Source organism: Ambystoma mexicanum, chromosome 2p, assembly GCF_040938575.1.
Source record: "Ambystoma mexicanum isolate Mex_15411 chromosome 2p, UKY_AmexF1_1, whole genome shotgun sequence".
Taxonomy (NCBI): Eukaryota; Metazoa; Chordata; class Amphibia; order Caudata; family Ambystomatidae; genus Ambystoma; species Ambystoma mexicanum.
The window spans coordinates 1249062-1270424 of record NC_090923.1 but is presented as its reverse complement, the minus strand read 5'-3'; the positions used below and the strand labels follow the sequence as shown (position 1 = coordinate 1270424).

The 21363-nt window shown below is 48.5% G+C and overlaps 1 protein-coding gene across 4 annotated transcripts in view; it reads left to right on the top strand.

The window, feature by feature from the left end:
• LOC138566121 (zinc finger protein 773-like) overlaps positions 1 to 21363 on the top strand; it is a 180488-nt gene that overhangs the window by 25694 nt on the left and 133431 nt on the right. For all 4 annotated transcript variants that reach the window (XM_069643119.1, XM_069643117.1, XM_069643118.1 and 1 more), the window contains exon 2: positions 7345 to 7471. In XM_069643119.1, the coding sequence (XP_069499220.1) occupies positions 7345 to 7471 (127 nt within the window). The remainder of the gene's footprint in view (positions 1 to 7344; positions 7472 to 21363) is intronic.

Below are 21363 nucleotides of genomic sequence, written 5' to 3'. Positions count from 1 at the left end.
AAGCTGGCGTATTTACAAGATTTTCATGCGTAAAAAGGCCTGGTAATCACCTTATCTGGAGCCCTGCGTGTGTGTTTGTGATATCCTCCGCTGGGTTAATATCAATGGGGCCAGTTAAGTTAGAGTTGTACACACGATGGGGTGCTAGCTTGTGGTTATGATGTAGTGAGTCATTTCTTGTCCTATCTCTCAGGCTATTGTTTCTCTGGTCACAGGTACGGATGGATGTGGCTGTATTGTTAACCAGTGCGTGAGAGTTACAGATGGTCATATGTGATATATGCTAAGTGGGTGCCGTCAGCTGAGTGGATGTGTACATAGAGGGTGCTGAAGCCATGGCTAGAGAGGCACTAATGAACGCAAATAATATTAGATTTATATTGCGCCTTGGCCTGACCCAGCTGTACTGTGTACTGAGGTTAGTAAGTAGACTTGAGAGTTGTGGAGTCGTATAACATTGGCTGAAGTTAGGTATTTTTGTTAGTGCGTTAGCAGCGGGCCTGGTCTGCATATGATCTGCATAAATAAAAGCAAATCTCCTATGAAAATTCATCTAATGCACAGTATCAACAATGGACCTCATTACGACTCCGGTGGTAGCCATGCTGGTAAAAACATCAGGCTGCCGCCAGAGCCGTGGTTTTTTCTGGCGCCTGGCAATGGGTAATCAGCAGGGCATTACAGACCCGGCGGTCCCTGAAGCCAGGTGCCGGAAAATGCTCCTCCCTATTCCCATTGAGTCCCATAGGACTCAATGGGAATGGGGAGGACGGATGCACCGGCACTGCACACAGTGCCGGTGCATCCGTCAAAGTCTGCGGGCGGGTGCCGTCCGCTCGGTCAGACCTGCAAACTTGTACACTGCCGGTCCTGTAACAACGGTGATGGTAAGCCTACTGGCACCGTTGTTACCGGACTGGCAGGGTCGTTATGAGGCCAAATGTGTATTGTATTTTTTGTGTTTTCATTGAGTTCGTTTACTGCTTTGTGCCTACGCGCTGTACAGCGCTGTCACCAGTACAATATACAGGAGTAGATTAAAACAAAACCAACAGCTTACACAGAGGGAAAGTGGGTTTCATGGTGGGACTTAAAGATGGAAAAGGAGTATACGTTTTTATATATATTTATTGCATTTGTTACCCTCTGGTTTGGGTGTGTATCATGGTGTTGGTTACTTAAGAAATGTAACTTGTTACAATCTTAGGGATCTGGTTACATACATGCACTCAGTTTCAGCAGAGAATAACATTTATAGTCTTCATTGGTATCTTAGTCGAATTTGTCAGAGACCGGTTTTGATCATTTTCTTAAAACGTTGGTGCGATTGCTCATTTCTAATGTGAGCCGGTAGTGTATTCCAGAGTGTTGGTGCGGCTATAGATTGCAGAGAAACAGGAAGGCAGTTCCAGTTTAGAAGAGCAAGCTGAGCAAATGAACGGAAGCGGGATGGAGCACAAGGAGAACGGGAGACACCTCCGATTTTTAAAAGAGAGCCATTGTAATACAGAGCAGAGGTCATAGACTTGCGAGAGGAAAGAGTGCAGAGTACCCAAACTGAGGAGTGATAGATTGAGCAAGGTGCGACGCAGGGAGACCAACAAGGTGAGAGGTGCAATAGAATAGTCTAGAGAAAAGGAGTTTAGTAGAAGAAAAGGTCAGGCACCAACAAGCTTTTTGAATGAATATTGAATAATTGATAGCAGCAGGACCGACAGAGGAAGTATGAGCAGAAAAAGAAAGTAAAGAATCAAATAAGACACCAAGATTACAGGCTCACGGAGAGATGGAAAGGATAGAAGTGGGGGAAAAGAAACTGGGAGGGAATTGTGGAAGCAGGGAAGAAAAGAAGCTCTGTTTTTGAAGGATTGAGATGGGGTAGTGAGAGGACACTCATGTCTAGACAGCGAGAATACAGGAAGACGGAACAGTGAATAGAATCAGTAAAGGAAGTCAAAAATAAAACCATTTGCGAGTCATCTGCATATGATATGGCATTCATAATGCGCCTGTACACATGTTTCAAGGCGCGACGAGGTAAGGGAGGGGAACGCAGTGGAAGACAGACCACGATCCTACTAGGCCAGGTGTCATTCAAATCACGCAAGTGTGAGGTTAGGGAGAAAAGGAAGAGTGCAAGGGAAAGGGAAAGGGGAAAGTGCAGTGCAGTACATGGAAAAGAAGAATAAATACAATAAATAAAACAGCCTGATGGTGGCAAGTGAAAGGTAAGAGCAGACATAAGTGCTGGTAAGGGAGGAAAAAGAAAAAGACGTAACAGACTGACTACCCCTCTCTCTAAGGTCTTACGACACAACAGATACAGGTGCTGGAGTGCTGATATGTAAATCTACAGCGGTTGCCTTATGGGAAAGACAGTTATTGAGCAGAAACCGTTGAAAATATATAAATCACTTTAATAGTTAATAAAATTACATTTTTTGTAGAAAACTATGCAATAATAGGCTTTTTCATATCTCACTCATACCATTCATACCAATTCACTCATTCTGTGACATCCGGGTTCAGCAATTAACATTTTCTTTGAACATATTAGTTGTTGGTAATATGTATGACATTTAGAAAAAACAAAATTGGATTTTCTGTAGGTCGACATATGTTTCGGCCCCTTTCAGTAGTCCCATCGTTGTCTACGGTGGTCTAAATAGTCAATGTTGGGCCATCTTCAGGACAATGATGATTTAGTAAAAGCTTACAGTCTTCACCCTTTTTCGTATGAAAAGCCAAATCTGTGGCCGAAAGAATTGTTGTGGACCATGGAGATAAGATTGTAGGGTATCTTCTGTATTCCCCTTATCTATAGCCAGTTACCCCTTGGAGGTGGGTGGAGCTTCAGATTTCTGTAACTCAGTATCGCATCGTGAGATATCTTCAAGATGAGGCTGATTGCATCGGCACTTGAACACGTTGTGTCTGTGTTGTTCGTTTGAGCGATGCAGCGGTGTTGCTCGGACGGCGTCTCCTGGCGTGTGAATGAATCGCGACTGAAGGGATTTCAGAACCAGTCCCCAAGTGCAGGGGGTTGCCAGGGAGGCAGGGCAGGTGAGCAAAAGGTGGGACCTGGCCCCAAGATCAGAAAGGGTGGCCAGGTAACCGGTGCAGAATCGGCAGGGGAGAGAGGCAGAGAAAGCAGAAGCAAAGAGGAAGGTTTTGATGTGTTTCCGGAACCGGAGATGGTTCTCCTCGAGTTTCAGGGAGGCAGGAAGGCTGTTCCAGAGGGAGGCCTCAGCCGAGGAGAGCCCGTCCACCAACTCGTTGCTTGGAGAAGCTGCTAACCCTGAGGGAGTTGGAGGCAGATGAGCAAAGAGCCCGAGAAGGAAGGTATTTGGGAAGAGAGAGTTGAAGGTAATGAGGTCCCAGGCCCCAGAAGGCCTTGTGGATAATGCAGAGTCTTTTGAACTTAATCCTTGCAGCCACTGGGAGCCAGTGCAGAGATTTCAGTCCTGGAGAGATACGATCCCTGGGCTTGAGGCCAAGGAAGTCTTGCAGTCCTGTATTGGATAAGTTGCAGAGGGCAGAGAGTAGAGGCAGGCAGACTTAGATAGAGGCTGTTGCAATAGTCCAGCATGGAGAGAACCAGAGCTCTGGCGACAGTGAGCTTCTGGGGGAAGGAGAGGAAAGGAAGAATACCTCTGAGGAGGTGCAGCTGGTAGTGTGACTTCGGAGATGTGAGAAGAGAAGGAGAGTGTGGAGTCGAAGATAACCCTGAGGTTTTTAGCCTTGCAGGTGGGAGCGGGAAGAGGGCCAAGAGAGGCCGGCCAGAGAGCTAAAGGGAAGGAGGGAGAGGGTGTGCCGATGAGTAGAATCTCGGTCTTACTGGCATTAAGGCAGAGGTCGTTGGCGGCACACCACTCCTGGATAGCAGACAGAGATGAGAGGAGGAGGCCGAGGGTAGCCTGAAAATGAGCTGGGTATCATCCGCATAGCACTGAAAATTGGGGCAGAGGGCGGCAATGCGGTGGGCAAGGAGTGCCAGGTATTGGTTGAACAGCCAAGGAGAGAGATTAGAGCCCTGGGAGAGACGCCACAGGTAGAGAAAAAGATATCGGAGAGGAAAGACCCAAGTTGGACCTGGGGGGGTCGGTCAGAGAGGAAAGAAGTCGGCCACGCCAGAGCCTGTCCAGTGACACCCAGGTTATCACGGAGACGGTTGAGCAGGATGGCGTGGTTGACGGTCTCACCGGCAGAAGAGAGATCAAGCAAGATAAGGACACACGGGGTGTTGGAGTCAAGGTTGGAGAGAAGGTCTTCACGGATGTTCAGGAGAGCAGTTTGTGTTTCTGGCAGCCCTGAAGCCAGACTGATGGTCATGGAGACACCCAACAGATTCGGTGTGGAGATTAAGATGGGAGATGGCCAGTTTCTCTAGGAGCTTGCCCAGGAAGGGAGTGATGGAGATTGGGCGATGGTTAGCCGGGCAGGAGGGGTCAGCAGAGGGTTTCTTAAGAAGAGGGTGCACAAGGGAGTGCTTCAGGGGGGATGGGAAGACTCCAGTGGTGAGGGAGTGATTGCAGAAATCAGCCAGGGCAGGAGCCAGGGAGTCGATGTGGTCCTTGATAGTTTTGGAGGAACAGGGGTGAACCTGTTTTGACGAGACTTTCATAGGTCGGACTTGTCGAGAAACCTTGTCTGCGGGAAAAAGGGGAAAGGAAGGAAGGGAGGGAGGGGCGGTGGCAGCCGAAGGGCCAGAGGAAGAGCAGGGGATAGAGGGAGGGATGGAGTTGGTAGACGGAGAGTGAGGACCGGATGTCCTGAGTTTTGGAAATGAAGTGAGAAGCCAGTGCCGTGCAGAGGGCCTGGGAGGGGACAGGAGAGGTAGAGACTGCAGCAGGATTGGCCAGTTCCTTGCAGATTTTAGAGTTCAGCCGAGTTGTTAGATGCCGCAGAGATCCGGGCTTGGATAGGCGCTCTCTTCTTGGTGAGAGCGGAGAGCCGGTATTGCCGTTGCAACAGGCGGCAGGCCAGTTTGTCAGAGGATGCACATGAAGCACGCCATTTCCTCTCGGCCACCCTGCACTTGCGTTTAAGGGTGACGAGATCCGAGTCATACCAGGAGTTACACTTTGCTTTGGGCTTCAGGCGGATTCTCATGACTGGGGCAAGGATATCAAGAGTATCAGATATAGCAGAGTGGAGCATGGAGAGGGCTGTGTCAGGGTGGGAGTCAGCCAAAGGGAGATGAGGGGGGCGAGAAGGTGGCGGCGAAAGCCTCAACTGACACGCGCTTCATGGGCCGGATGACCGCGAAGGTGGGTGGCAGTGATGAAGGTGGCTTGGCCTGAGGGGTAGGAAGGGTGAGGTGGGAGGATAGGAGAAAGTGATCACTCCAGGAGAGAGGGGTGGAGAGGGGGACAGAGGGGAAGGTCCAAGGAGATCAGAGCATCGAGGGAGTGCCCTGCAGAATGGGTCGGGCCGGAGGGGAGAATGGTTAGTGAAAGAGAGTCGCAGAGGTCACAAAAGTGTCCAGAGGGGGGGACAGGAGGCATCCAAGTGGATGTTGAAGTCTCCAAGAAGGAGGAGTTGAGTGTTTGAGGCTAAGAGGGAGGAGGAGAGGTCCGTCCACTCGGAGAGGAAGGAGGATATCTGACCAGGTGGTCGATAGATAGTAGCCACGGTAAGGGAATGGCTAGGAGAGAGAGAGAGAGAGCCGGCAGACAAGGCATTCAAAAGAGGAGTAGGTCTGCGTAGGAGTGACAAAGACAGGAATCCACTCAGGGAAGATAAGGTTAACACCACCACCAGAGCGGTTGGGCCTGGGCACAGAGAGGATCTTGTAGCCGTCAGGTAGAAGCAGGTCAAAACTGGTGACTGAACTGGTCGTGAACCAGGTCTCAGTGAGACCGAGGACATTGAGGTCAAGTTCTTCGAGAAGGCGGCAGATATCAGAGGAATGTTTGACAGCAGAACGAAAGTTGAGAGTGGCAATGTGGAGAAGGTTGCCATCCTTGAAGGACTTCCGGGGAGGGGTACAGATCTGGGGTATGTCCTGCAGAGGTGTAGAAGGAGCCTGAGAGGGGGCAGAGAGGGAGGGAGAAGGCAAGGTAGCCGAGGAAAGGGGAGGGGGGGACAGCAGGAGTAGAAAGGAAGTTGATGAGGCGTGGGAAGCGTCTATCAAAGAGGTGAAGGTTGGCCTGAGGGCCTTGGACCAAGACGGTCCCATTAGAGTAAACATTAATGATGATCTTAGACGGGTGCCACCATTAATGGGAGAAGAGGAGAAAGGGGAGAGCACAGAGACCATATGAGGGGTCCATAGGTTGGCGAAGGATCTATCCTTGGGTCTATGTGCGTGCCTGACCTAACCATCACTGGAAGCCTCGAATCCGCAGCCTGTGAGCCTTCAACTGCAAAGCCCATGATGAGCAACGTTGGCCCCACTGATTCCTTGACTCGTGGCATTTGGTGTTGTAAGTCAGAGTTAGGCGATCGAGCTATCTTGTATCTCTAAGTGCTTCTATCCCAATGGACTTGCATTGGGCGTAATTCCCGCAGGTCCAAAGCAGCGACCTACCAGTCAGGAGTCCTCCTCGGTTGTCAAGAGCATGCAGGCTGGTAGCCTATCCCGTTAATGGGTAGAGGGCCCTTTTTGAACGTTTCCACAGTGATATTTTACAAGCACTTGCTTAATAAGAACACCTGCTTGTAATCGACTGAACTATGACGGAGCTAGAAATTGACTTCTTACATGTTGCTGTAACTACTAAAGTCTTTCTAGCTTATCTAAGGCTTATTAAAGTGTTCTTGCCCCCAGTTTCACCATATGCAGGATATATTGTTTACCAAACGGCATTGTAATCTAAAGTGGCAGTATGTTCATGTTCTCACCCTTGTAGACCTCTTATTTAAAAGGTGTTGCTCTTGTTGATGGCACTTGATGACAAGACTACACTGAACTGCCCAGCCGTGTTACCTTTGAGAGTTTGGCCAACAACTTAAGTGTGACCTGGTTGCATTATTTTTAAGGACCTACCTGGTTTCAGTTAGAAGTGAAGAAATTACTATAAAAGGAGACAACCTGGGGAAAAAACCAGTGGTCAGAGTGCTGTGTTGCTTCATCACCCCTCCCCGCGTTGGAACATAAATTAAAAATGTTAACATATGTTTGAAGAATTCATAAACACACATAGAAATAGTATTGCACATTTTTCTATGTGACGTGGGTTGGGGATGACCAAGAGGAGAAATGAACAAATGTGCAAGCAAGAGACACTGGGTGCACGACGGACACGCGTGTATGGCTTAAAGAGCGAAGGGAGACGGTTGAAGCTTGCTTGTCAATGCTGGTTTAATGTATATGTTTGGTGTTGCCCTTTTCTGTGACAGGCCCAGGCTACCTTCCACGATGCTTCAAACTATTTCTCTGAAGAGGAGTGGAAGCTTCTACAGGAGTGGCAGAAAGAGCTTTACCAGAACGTGATGAAGGAAATCCACCAAGCGCTAATATCCCTGGGTAAAGTGTTACTTCATTTGCTCTGTGTGGGGTAAAGTGTTGCTTCCTTTGTTCTGTGTGGGGCAAAGTGTTGCTTCCATTTGCGCGGTGTGGGGCAAAGTGTTGCTTCCATTTGCGCGGTGTGGGGTAAAGTGTTGCTTCCATTTGCGCGGTGTGGGGTAAAGTGTTGCTTCCTTTTTCGCGGTGTGGGGTAAAGTGTTGCTTCCTTTTTCGCGGTGTGGGGTAAAGTGTTGCTTCCATTGCGCAGTGTGGGGTAAAGTGTTGCTTCCATTGCGCAGTGTGGGGTAAAGTGTTGCTTCCTTTTGCGCGGTGTGGGGTAAAGTGTTGCTTCCTTTTGCGCGGTGTGGGGTAAAGTGTTGCTTCCTTTTGCGCGGTGTGGGGTAAAGTGTTGCTTCCTTTTGCGCGGTGTGGGGTAAAGTGTTGCTTCCTTTTGCTCTTTGTAGGCTTTACAGTCTGACGTGCTTGCATTGATATTCCAGTATTAGGAGTTAGGTTTGGGGTTTCTGTGTCTGATGTATATTGGGAGGTAGGGTCCTGCTATGCTTCCATACCCTGCGATTTCTGGCTCCAAGTATTTATGTTGCTAGGCTTGCTGTGTCGCTGAGGAAGTGTCACTTTATAACCCTCCTGGGTCACTGATTTTCGTTTTTTCCCTAGATGAGCGCTAGTTCTAGAGCTCATTACTGTTGTGCTGGTAAATATTTCATGTTGCAAACTACTAGCAGGGTCCAAAATTGCCAAGAGCTGGAGCTATTTAGCACTTCAACAGTGTTTATTGATCTTCATTTGGGTTTGAAAAATGCATATCTAAAGAGGGGAGCAAGCTACAACCATCAAATAAAAACGGTATAACCACTCCTTCGCCACTGGAGGCTTCCCCTCCCCCCTGAAGCGCTCCCTTGTGCACTCTCTTCTTAAGAAACCCTCAGCCGACCCTTCCTGCTCTGCTAACTACCGCCCAATCTCCATCACTCCTTTTCTGGGAAAACTCCTTGCCATCTCCCAGCTTAATCTTCACACTTTATTAGTTGGTTGCCTCCATGACCATCAGGCTGGCTTCAGAGCTTCCAGAAGCATGGAAACTGCTCTCCTGAACATCCGTGAAGACCTGCTCCCAAACCCTGACTCCAATACCCCCTCTGTCCTCATCTTACTTGATCTCTCTTCTGCCTTTGACACGGTCAAGCATGCCATCCTGCTCAACCGTCTCTGTGATAACCTTGGTATCACCGGTCAGGGCCTGGCTTGGCTGACGTCTTTCCTCTCCGATCGACCTTCCCAGGTCCAACTTGGGTCCTTCCTCTCCTCTATCTCTACCTGTGGTGTTCCCCAGAGGTCTAATCTCTCTACCTGGCTGTTCAACCAATACCTGGCACTTCTTGCCCACCGCATTGCTGCTCTCTGCCCCAACTTTCAGTGCTATGCGGATGACACTCAGCTCATTTGAGGGCTCCCTTCTGCTACCTCTTCTCCTTCTCTCATCTCTGTCTGTTTGCTATCCAGGAGTGCTGTGCCGCCAATGATTTCTGCCTTAATGCCAGTAAGACTGAGATTCTCCTCATCGACGCAACTGCTCCCTCCTTTCCTATTGCTCTCTGGCCGGCCTTCCTTCTCCCACCTGTCAGGCTAAAATCCTTGGGGTCATCTTCGACTCCACCCTCTCCTTCTCTCCTCACATCTCTGTCTCTAAGAAGTCACACTACCTGCTGCACCTCCTCAGAGGTATTCTTTCTTTTTTTCTCCTTACCCCAGAAGCTCACTGTCTCCAGAGCTCTGGTTCTCTCTAGGCTGGACTACTGCAACAGCCTCTTTCTAAATCTGCCTGCTTCTACACTCCACCCTCTGCAACTCATCCAGAACAGGACTGCGAGACTTGTCCCTGGCCTCAAGCCCAGGGATCGTGTCTCTCCAGGACTGAAATCTCTGCACTGGCTCCCAGTGGCTGCAAGGATTAAGTTCAAAACCCTCTGCATTGTCCAAAAAAGGCCTTCTGGGGCCTGGGGCTGCAATACCTTCAACTCTCTCTTCCTAAATATATTTCCTCTCAAGCACTTTGCTCATCCGCCTCCAACTCCTTCAGGGTCAGTCGCTTCTCCAAGCAGCGAGCTGGTGGTAGATCTTTCTTCTGCTGGCACCTCCCTCTGGAACAGCCTACCTGCCTCTCGGAAACTTGAGGAGAACCATCTCCGGTACCGGAAGCACCCCTTTGCTTCTGCTTTCTCTCCTGCTCTACCTTGCTGATCTGCTGGCTGAATCTGAAACTGCACTGGCTGCCCTCTGATCTCGGACTCAGGTCCCCACCCAGCTAGTTGCACACCGGCACTACCCCCTGGCAACCCTTGAACTTGGGGGCTATTTCTGTATCCCTATATCCCTACAGCCCTGACTAGCACTTGACCCCTGATGTCTGTTCTTACCCTTGCACTTGTCACCAGCTGGCCGCATTTTTATTTATTGTCTTATTTATTTTCTGTTATCCTATGTACTGCACTACCCCCTCCCTTTCACCCTGCTTTTTCCCCTTCCCTTCCCTCCTGCACTTGCGCGTTCTCAATGTCACCTGGCCTAGTAGGATCACTTGCTGTTTCCCCTCCCTTGCCTCGTCGTGGCTTGAAACATTTGTGTATAGGCGATTTTATAAATGCATATCATATACTGCACTGGATACCTGGCTACCCTCTGAACCTCGGGCACAGTTGCACAACTGCACTGCCGCCTGGCAACCCTGCACTTGGGGCTGTAACTGCAACCCTACACTCCCCCTGCCTGCACTATCTAACGCTTGTTGTCTGCATTGCCACCTGCTGGCCACACTTTTTGTTTTTCGATGTTTCGCTCCTATGACCTGTACTTGCTCCTCTCCCCCTCTGCAAGCTCCCCCCCCCCCCCCCCGGCGCTTCTCCCCTTTCCTCTCCCCAGCACTTGCGCCATCTCAATGTCACTGGGCCTAGTAAGATAGTTGTCTTGTTCCCCTCCCTTGCCTCGTCGCGCCTTGAAACACTTGTGTATAGGCGCACTATAAATAAATTATCATATCAATGCTGCATATTGGGTTATGATCCACCTTCATAGAGAAAACTGAAAAATGCTGGCATATGTGGCAAGTCGGAATCGGGAGATGACATCTCACTGGACGTCCTTACAGGATTGGTGGAATCTCTGCGGTAAATACGCCGATATATGTTTGGTCTGGCGGAATTACCACCGGATTGCAAATGGCAGTGTAAATCCCCATTCATGCAGTCCACAGAACTGCATGGGGATTTCTGCAGATTTACCGCTGGATTGCAAGTGGTGGTATGGCGTCCATTCATGGAGTCCATGGGACCACCGGATTGCATAGGCAGTATTTTATTTTTAAGGAAAATTCTCCGAAATGTTCTAATTCCTTTCTACCTTAGAGACCACCAGCTCTTTTGCTGGACTTTTGGACTTTTCATTTTAATACTGGAGAGAGTGAGACCTTTTTCCCACTCTCTCGTAATTTTATCTGATTTGAACACTGTACTACTTTTGGTTTTGGAGTCTGACGAACTCCATAGGCATCGTCTTTACATTGTGTCACACAGCACCCCCAGTGCAGTGGCACAGGGAAGTAAGTCTCTTAGATTTCCCAAAGGTTTCAAATACTTTCTCTTGGTAAAACTACTGTTTCCAAGGGCAGTGAAGTGTAAGTAACTTTCTAGACCAAGCGCACACTATCTTACAATAGGGTGCTGGAGGGGTTACTTAGTATCCCCTGTCTCTAGTTTCTCATGTAACATTTTTATGTTACCCTTTCTACAATTAATGGCTGGTGGCAGTGGTTTACTTTTTACTACCATTTTGTGTTTTTACCGTGGGCTGCATTCGCAGCTGCAGTAAGACACCCATGGCTGCCCATTTATTTTAAATGACTCTGTCTTCTTTTTTCGCCATTTCTTGTTGCAAAGGTCCTTTGAGATTTACTCTGCGTACCAAACCTGGTTTGGCCCCTTTGTTTGTTTTGCCTTTGGTGGGATTCACTGGTGAAGCCTGCCTCTGTCTCCAGTATGTCTAGCAGGGGCAGGAAGTGAGGGAGCTGCCAGAAACTCCCTGTGCTTAATCCCCTTGGTTACAGGAATGCACCCAAAGACGATTGGGCGGCTGGCTGTCCTTTGGAGGACAGCCACCCTGCTGTGTGATTGACAGCTAGGCTGCGAATGAATGGGAGAAACATGCATAAAAGGTGAGGCTTTTTGCTTGGAAGGCAGAGTGGACCACTGGATGAAGGAATCTGAAGAAGAACTTGGAAGAGACGCCTGCTGCACTCCTGGTCCGTTGGTTTATCTGGTGAAGCCCTGCTGCAGTGCTGAAGCTCCGAATTTGCTTCAACTAGAGAAGCCCTGCAAAGGACGACTTCTCCTCTTGAGTTGGTGGGACCAATCAACTCCAAAGTAAGCCATCTGGACATCCGTCTCGAAGCTGGTTGAAATTCCACAGAGTTGTTGCTGGAACCGAAATACCGGTGAGAGGAACACCAGTTTGTGTGCATTGCTTTTAAGCTGGCCAAGAGCTCCAGGAAGATCCTCCGGACTTCCATGAAGCAGGACTGACCAAGCCTGATACAGAACAACGGGTGCATCAGGATGACACAAATAGTTATTTCAATTAGTACACATTTTATTCAATAATTCATAGCATCAACATATAGCTGTATGTCCTAATTAAAACCATACTTCCAGTTATGAAGACAAAATAACAATTCTTTCGTCTGACATCAATACTCTCAATCCCTCATTCATACATACATACATACATACATACATACAACCATTATGGCCTACTATACACTGTGTAGTCATACTCCAGTACTACACCAATTTTTACAGAAATTTCTAGCATCTATGTATGACCCAGTCCTTAGTTTAAGGTGCTGTATATCATCTGGTTATAATTCCCAGACTGTTCATGTGGTAGTTGACACGTGTTTCGGGCAAATTTACAGAAATTGCTGTCCTTATTTTCTTAAGACCTTCTTCAGGACGTAGGGCAAAAATAAAGATGTCCTGCCCTTCATGGATTGGAATAAGCCATTTTCAAATCCCCATATCACCAATTTAGAGATGAAGACAGATGTGTTGGATTAAATCTTTCACTGGCGCTTATGCACTTGTTTGGATAGGCCAATTCCCAGTAGCCTCTAGATGAATATGTTTCTATCGCCTCCAATAACAGACCTGCACCATCTGGCTCTGGATCCCCCCTAGTATATTGCGTCTGGGTAGATGGTCATAGTGATGGATAATTTAGGCTACCCCAGGTTGAAACTGATGCTGTAATGGAGGTGGGGGAACTTGAAAGATTGGAGTATGAGAATGTGAAGCTAGCTTTGATAGCTAGATTTGAGAAAACTCCTTCCCAGTACCTTAAGAGGTTTAGGACCCTTAAAAAGACTGATGGTACTCCTTGAGCTACCTGGGTGTGTGAATGTTTAAAAAACATAGATGGTTGGATTAAGGGATACAGAGTGAACTCACTTGAAGGAATGAGGAATCTAGTTTGTGTTGGCATCTATTTTTGGTGCCTGCTCTCCTGAGCTGAGACAGCACTTGGCTGACTCTAAGAGATTGATCCCAAGAAGTTAGCAAAGTCTGCTGACTTGTGGGTTGCCAACAGGGTCACTCGCAAGAGTTCTGGGGCCACTCACAAGAAGGATGAGGGGAAGCAGCACAAGAAAGATGACAAAGATAATTCTAAAACTTCCCACCCAAAAGAAGGCCACAGACATAAGAACGGTAAGCCATATGGGCAATCGGGTCAGTCTAGTGAAACCTCTGGTGCTAAACCAGAGGGAGGTCAGCAAAAGCCACCATTTGTCAAAACATTTGGAAAATATATGCTTGTAGGGTCAACTGACCATGTGAAAGGGGTTCCCAGATGCAAGGGTAAACCTTCAGGGGTCCACACTGCCTCCTTAGCCTTCATCCCTGAGGGAGAAGTTCTTATGGCAAGTGGAAAATTTCATCTACTGGCTGAAGACCCCATTGGAGTCTCTGCCAGTGATTCTTTAGTATCCCTGGGTTTGTGAGAACAGAATTTAGATGTGTATAACTCTATTCCAGATAATACCAAAGAATATTACAAGGACAGTGTACTTGTGAATGTTCAGGAATCCCCTGCCATTAGAGACTCTGGGGCCAGGATTAGTCCTGGATGAAACCTTTTTCAAACCTGCGGATGTTGCTAAGGCACCCAAAGGCCCCACTAAGCTTGCTGGAGGCCCTATCCAGATGGTTCCAATACTACCAACTCTCATCAAATGTAACAATATGACTGTGAGAATACCTGTCAGTGTACAAAATGAGGTGTCTGGGAGAGTCCTGTTTGGGAATGACTTCAATTCTCTTGAAGTTGTATCAAGCACCCCCGGGCCTCCCAGTAAAAGGAAGCGGGAGCAGACTAGGAAGGCCAGAGAGCTCACTTTAAATGACTCTCAGTGGGTTGTTACAGAAGAACCTATAACGCCCAGTCCACAGGAAAAGCCAACTTCTATTTCCAGGAAGAAAGAGACAAAGGGGAAACCCCAAGGTCTCGGGGAAACAAGAAAGATAGCACTCAGACATCCCCGAGAGGACAGTCCCAAGTCACGCCAGTGACTCCTACACCAGTTGAGGCTGAGTGTGAGGTTCAACCAGAGTATGGTGAATCGGCTACTGACGACTCCGAGCTGGAAGAAGCCCATCCCCCTGTTGGAGATCCGAATCCTAAAGACCACTCTGAGCTGCAGTCTTCATTGGCAGAAGATGGGCCCTGTAGGGCAGACTTCAGCAGAGGTCATAGAGAGTGCCCTACTCTTGAAGTACTTCGCCAACAGGCTGCTTCCCAGCTGGACGGGAAAGAGCCAGAGAAGCACAAGCTGTACTGGGAAGATGGCCTCCTTTACAATGAACCTATAGTCTACACCAGGGGACTACAGAAAACTTGTAGTGCCTCAGGAGGTGAGACCCCAGTTTCTACAGATAGCCCATGAGATTCCTTTGGCTGGTAATTTAAGTTTTAAGAAGACCAAGGAAAGGATTTCTCTCTATTTCTACTGACCCAAGATGGGGTCTCATGTAGGGAAATACTGTAGAAGCTGTCACACTTCTCAGACTTCTGGCAAGAGTGGAACCAAGAATGTGGCACCTTTAGTGCCTCTCCCAGTGGTGGGAGTCCCTTTTGAGAGGGTAGGGATTGACGTTGTTGGTTGATTATCAGCAAGGTGACCCCATGTGAGCTGCAGGGACCCTCCATTCCACTCTTGCCACCTCGTGGCCCTGCCACACCAGACCCCCTCGTATGGATCCCTTTCCCGTTCTCCACGGCTTCCCCTCCCTCTGCCCGCCTCCCGTACCTCCCTCCCCCGTGATTGGCCAATCTGGCCTTGCACTGTTTGGGCCTGCAGCTTCACCGTGGGAGAACACCATTATCAGCAAGGCGACCCCAGGTGAGCTGCAGGGACCCTCCATTCCACTCTTGCCACCTCGTGGCCATGCTGCCTGCGACCCCCTCGTATGGATCCCTTTCCCGTTCTCCACGGCTTCCCCTTCCCCTCCCTCTGCCTGCCTCCCGGACCTCCCTCCCCTGTGATTGGCTGACTGTCTGGTCTTAACTGAACCAACCAAGGAAGCCCTCTGCCTGGCAGCCCTGCGGCTAAGGGCCCCAAGGCAAAGGGCGGCTCCTGCACTGGCGGCTCCAAGATGTGTCTGCCGGTGTCCGCAGGGAAAGCAAAGGAAGCCAGCGGCCAACAGACGCCAACAAAACTGTAAGTGTGACAAGGGTGGGGGTAGAGCAATCACTCTACTCCAGAAAGCCCTCGCCAGTATACAATTACCATAACGTTGACCTCCACAGAATTACAACATGCATACGTAAGTGATTAGGGACCACTGACCGAAATACACTCTTGGCTGGACTATAAATGTTGCACTGCATTACGCGTTAACTGTAATGTTTGCTACTCTGCATTTATATAGCACTCTATACATCATTGGTTGGTCCGCAAAGCCAATGTTAACTAACTTATAGAGAACAGTCAAGATCAGCCTATGTCACCTTAGACAGGTGTAATAATCGTTGGCATGCGTCCCATCGAGATAGAATTGTGAATGTTAGCATGTGCCACACTTAGATGGATTCCTAAGCTTAGCATTCATTGCATCTAGATAGAATTGTGAATGTTAGCAGGTGCCACACTTGGATGGAATCCTCAACGTAGCCTGCGTCGCATCTAGATAGAATTGTGAATGTTAGCAGGTGCCACACTTGGATGGAATCCTCAACGTAGCCGGCGTCGCATCTAGATAGAATTGTAAATGTTAGCATATGCCACACTTAGATGGAATCCTCAACATAACCTGCATCGCATCCGGATAGAATCGTAAATGTTGGCATATGCTACACTTAGATGGATTTCTCAATGTAGCCTGTGTCACATCTAGATAAAAATGTAATTCGACGATTGATATACGACTCTTTTGCCAAGCCTGGACCAAGCATGCAATTCACGAAACAATAACCAACCTACTAACAATTTCACTCCTCTGCATATACCTCTCAAACATGAACCAAACGCAACCACAAGCCTTAAACGCAGCAATCTGCACAAGCTTCACTACAACAACAAAACAAACCGCACATAGACTTGCACAACAGCACACGATGACTACTGACCGTAAAACACCCCAAGCTCCGCCAACGGTCCCACCGGGCTGAGGCTGCCAACAGCACATGACTGCTATCTTGAACTTTTCCTGCTCACTCCCACTAACTCACCCCCTCCCTTTTTTTTCAGAGCCACCAGAGCGTCAGGGGACCACTCCGGTGGTGTTAGTGCGTGGTACAAATATCCTTTAACATTAACATTGTTGGTCCCTTAAACCCTCCCACATCTTCAGGCAACCGATTTATATTGGTTATGGTGGACCATGCCACCAGGTACCCTGAAGCATACCTATGAGGACTGCTACTGCTCAGGCAGTGGCTAAGGCCCTCCTTGGTTTTTTTTAACCAGGGTTGGGTTTCCTAAGGAGGTTATCTCAGACAGGGGGACCAATTTTATGTCCCACTATATGCAGGCCATGTGGAAAAACTGTGGAGTGACTTACAAGTGCTCAACAGCCTATCATTCCCAGATCAATGGATTGATGGAGAGGTTTAACAGAACTATGAAGCGCATGGATAGGTGCCTTAGAAGAACCACTTAGAAGAAAGTGGGACCTTCTTGTCACACTTACCTCTGGTGCCCTGCAGGAGTGCTTGGTCTGGACTGTACTGCAGAGTGGCCCCCCGTACTGCTCCCCTTCACCCGGTCGTATGTGTCCCAGCCACGTCTTCCCTCACCTGTCGCCTGGAGGAAAAACCTCCAGGGGGATGTGAGGGGCCAGGGAGTGTTTGGGACTAGTGCCACTGGTGTTCTGGGGGTTGTTGTGGAAACCTAAGGGGCGAACAGAGGGTAAGTCTACTGTGGAAAAATGACTGCAATGTTCCCCCTCTTCCCCCCCCCCCCCCCACTCATCCCCTTAAAAAGGCGAGCCTGGCTGGACCGTGTGGAGGCGGCTCACCTGTGGTTCGGTGTCTGCAAGTGCGGCTCCGGAGATGGGTTCCAAAGAGGGGGCTGAAGCAAATGAGTCTCTCTCCCAGGTGTGATGTCTTTGCTGATTGTCTTATGTTCTTTCTCTCTCCCCAGGTGTCGGAACTTCAGCGCCGAGCCGGTGGTGGAACCCAGAGGGTGGATCGCTAGTTCCTGGATACAGGTAAGTTCTCAAGTTCCTGGGGGAGGCTTGGTTCTGATGGGGGGGGGGGAGAATGGAAGGTGGATGCTAACCCTATTGGTTGTTTTCGTACAGGGCTTCTGACTCCAGGAGCTGGAGGCCTGAAAGACCCAGGGCAGAAGCTAGTCCGTGCACGATGCGAGGAGGACAGAGTCCACCATGGAGCGGCGTTGAACAGGATGCTAAAGGCCGCAGATCAAGACTGAAGACCAGGGTACCGAAGGATGCTGAAGCACCGAAGGATGCTGAAGGAGTTCCAGCTGGATGCAGAAGAATGTTCTTGTCCAAGGAGCTCAACGCAGGAAGATGCTTGAGCGTAGAAGCCGTAAGCGAAACACTACTCTTGTCAGGAGCAGAAGAACCGCTAAGCACATGGTGCGCTCCAGGGCGTGGCTTTATAGTCCTGTGCCACACCCTGCCGGAGCTAGATGCGTAAGGGTGTTGGCTTCATGCACGTGCCAGGTAAATTGCTGCACGTGCCAGATTTGCACATGCTCGGTGCTTCTTGGCTTGTGATGGGTGGTGCCCTTGCCTTCGGCTCTTTCTTGCGGGCAGCAACTAGGACACGCCCACACGCTCGCGCTAGCCAGCCACCATTTCCCTATTGAATGGGAGGGGGGCTCCCTCTCCGTGTAAGCCCGCCACCCCTGGGCCTGTAACGGGATTGTCACACTTCTACTGCCATGCCTTCTTTTTGTTTATAGAGAAGTCCCTCAGGAAGGAGTTGGCTTCGGCCCCTTTGAGCTCCTCTACGGTCATCCGGTTAGAGGTCCATTTGCCCTAATCAAGGAAGGGTTGGAGAGTGCTCCCTCCTTCAAGCCAGTGAGCGTCACTGACTATGTGTTAGGTCTCCGAAGGAGGATGACACACATAACAGAAGCTTATGATAACTTGAAAGCAGGTCAGGCTCTGGTGAAGCATTGACATGACCAGAAGGCCAGCATGGTTGAGTTTACTTAAGACCAGCAAGTTCTAGTCATGGTACCTACAAGGCAAAGGGCTTTACAGGGCAAATGGATTGGACCCTTCAAGGTTGTGGGCAAACTTGGAGAGGTCAATTATTTGGTGCAATTGGGCCATCCCAAGGAGGCCTCCAGGGTCTTTCACACTAACCACCTAAAGTCCTATGTCTCTAGAGCAGAACTGGGAGCTTTGCCTCTAGTCTCTGATCAGGAGGAGGAGGAGGAGAGTGAACCTCTGCCTGACCTTCTCAGGGGACAGCCTTTAGATGGAAAATAGGAGTTAATCTTTCTTCTGATCTGACTGTGGTCAAACGGGAGGAGTGCAAGGTTCTGTTAAATCAGTTTGCCTCCTTGTTTTCCTTGACACCAGGCTTGACCCCTTGGGGCCAGCATGATATCCTCCCTGTTGACTGTCTACCTGTCAAACTCAGGGGGGTACAGAATGTAAGAACCCATATAAAGGAGGGGGTCAAGAAGATGCTTTATCTCGGGATCATCGAGCCATCTACAAGGTCTAGTCCAGTTGTACTAGTGCCAAAGGCAGGATCCAAGCAGTTGAGGTTCTGTGTGGACTATAGAGCTCTTAATGCAGTCACCACGACTGATGCCCATTCTTTACCTAGGACAGATGAGTTGGTGGATAAACTTGATTCAGCCAAGTACCTCGGTACATTTGACCTAACCTCAGGCTATTGACAAATGGCTCTGACAGACCATGCTAAGGAGAAGACTGCATTCTCAACCCCAGCAGGCCTCTACCAGTTTAAGGTAATGTTGTTTGGACTAAAGAATGCACCTGCTACATTCCAAAGGATGGTAAATCATGTTCTGAATGGGATGGTGGACTTCTGCATGGCATACTTGGATGCCATTGCAGTGTTCAGCCCTACTTGGAAAGAACATGTTGACCACTTAGGATATGTTTTGCAGGCTCTTGAGCAGGCCCAATGACCATAAAGGCAAGTAAATGTCAAATTGCTCAGAGTAAAGTGGTCTACCTTGAACATGAGGTAGGAGGAGGTCAAATAAGGCCACTGCCCAGCAAAGTACAAGCTGTACACGACTGGCCACCCCTTCTACTCAAACCCAAGTGAGAGCCTTTTTAGGTGTCACTGGGTACTACAGGAACTTCATGGAGAACCATGGGACCATAGCTTCTCCCTTGAATGTGATCTCCTCACCCAAATTCCCCAAGACGGTCGGGTGAAATGAGGAGTGCAAGGACTTAAGAAAGCCCTTTGTCAAGCTCCAGTCTTAAGAGCTTCTGACTACAACCAATCTTTTATTGTGCAAACAGATGCTTCCAATACAGATATAGATGCAGTTCTGAGTCAGCTGGATGAGAAAGGCAGCGAACACCCTATGTGCTTCATCAGTAGGAAACGGAAAGACCGAGACACAAGGTGGGCAATCATGGAACGTGAATGTTTTGCCATTGTGTGGTCTTTGAAGAAGTTTAGACCATACTTGTATGGATCTACATTTGTAATTCAAACAGACCACCAACCCTTGAAATGGTTGTTGCAGATGAAGGGGGAAATCCTAAATGGTTAAGATGCTCTATCAGCCTTCAGGGGTTTGATTTTACTATAGAACCTAGGTTGTGATGTAATCGCAAAAATGATGGTGATCTTTCCAGAAAGTATGACCGACTGGAGTAAGGCGATTAATCCAGGAGTAGATTAAATCCTCTTGTCCCTTAGTCTGGGGGGGACGAGTCTTACGGAGAATTCTCAGAAATGTGTCAATTCCCTTCTACCTTAGAGACCCCCAGCTCTTTTTGCTGGACTTAAGGACTTTTTATCTCTCATGTAATTTTAATGTGATTTATTGTCTGTTTTTCTTTTGACTTTGGAGTCTGACAAACTCCATAGGCATCATCTTTTACATTGCGTCACACAGCACCTTCAGTGCAGTGGCACAGGGAAGTCTTTTAGATTTCACAAAGGTTTAAATGCCTTCTCTTGGTGAAACTACTGTTTCCAAGAGCAATGAAGTGAAATTTACTTTACTTACATTTTGTAACTTTCTAGACCCAGCACACACTATCTTACCATAGGGTGCTGCAGGGGTTACTTGGTATCCCTTTTTTGTCTAGTTTCTCATGTAACATTTTTATGTTACCCTTTCTACAATAAATGGCTGGTCGCGGTGGTTTGGCCTGGATTAATGCATATGGTGCATAATTTAATTGCTGATTCCCCTTGTCCCCTTTTACTCAGTATTTCCCGTGTATGAATAAGATTGAGTCGCTGTCACGTCCCGGTTTTCCGACTGTCGGCATCTGGGAATGCCTAACTACAATTGGAGGCTGCCATGGCGTTTGAACGCTATACGGCACACAGGGCTTTTGGAGACTATGATTCCCATCATTGTAGTCACCTGACATGCACGTACTATGCTGCCATGTCCTCCCTGTGAAGACCGTATTTAAATACTGTCGATGCAAACATCGGGTGCTCCTAAACTGTTGTTACGAGCATTTGTTTTCCTGACTTCTGTTTAAACCTATTACTCGGTGCTTGAATCCAGACCCTGTAATTGTCTTGTCCTAGTGTGCCTCCCGACGCCTGCTTCCCTCGACTGCTTCCCCCGGAATACACAAACTCGGCTTACCCACTTCGACCTGCAATTCCTGATTCCATAGGCTGTGACGCTTGGATAACTCGAACAATACTTTTAAGGGAACTAGCGTGAGGTGAACGCTTGTTCCCCTGGTCATTGTTTATTTTTTCTTAAACATTTTGGGTGAACACCTTTTTGCAGGTGTTGTTTTTTCTTTACCTTTGATTACGTTGGACACCTTTTTTGGGACGCTTTGCTGTACAACGTTGGATAACCTTGGACACCTTTTGGGACACTGTGCTGTGTTAATTTTGGAATACATTGGACGCTCTTTTTGGACTCTTTGCTGCTCTACCATTGAATTACTTTGGGCACTTTTTGGGACGCTTTGCTGCTTCCACTGCTGGAGTACTTTGGGTATTTTCTTTAGGACGCTGGGCTGTTTAAGACTTTGGTCTCCTGTTCTACTGGTGCACTTCCTTCGCCATACCCAGTCCTTGTCTCTTCATTTGAATCCTAGTAGGTTACTGGTATAATTCTCTACGGAGCAGGTAAGAGTGGGTACTTGTGGGTGATGTTTGCTGTTTTTTCG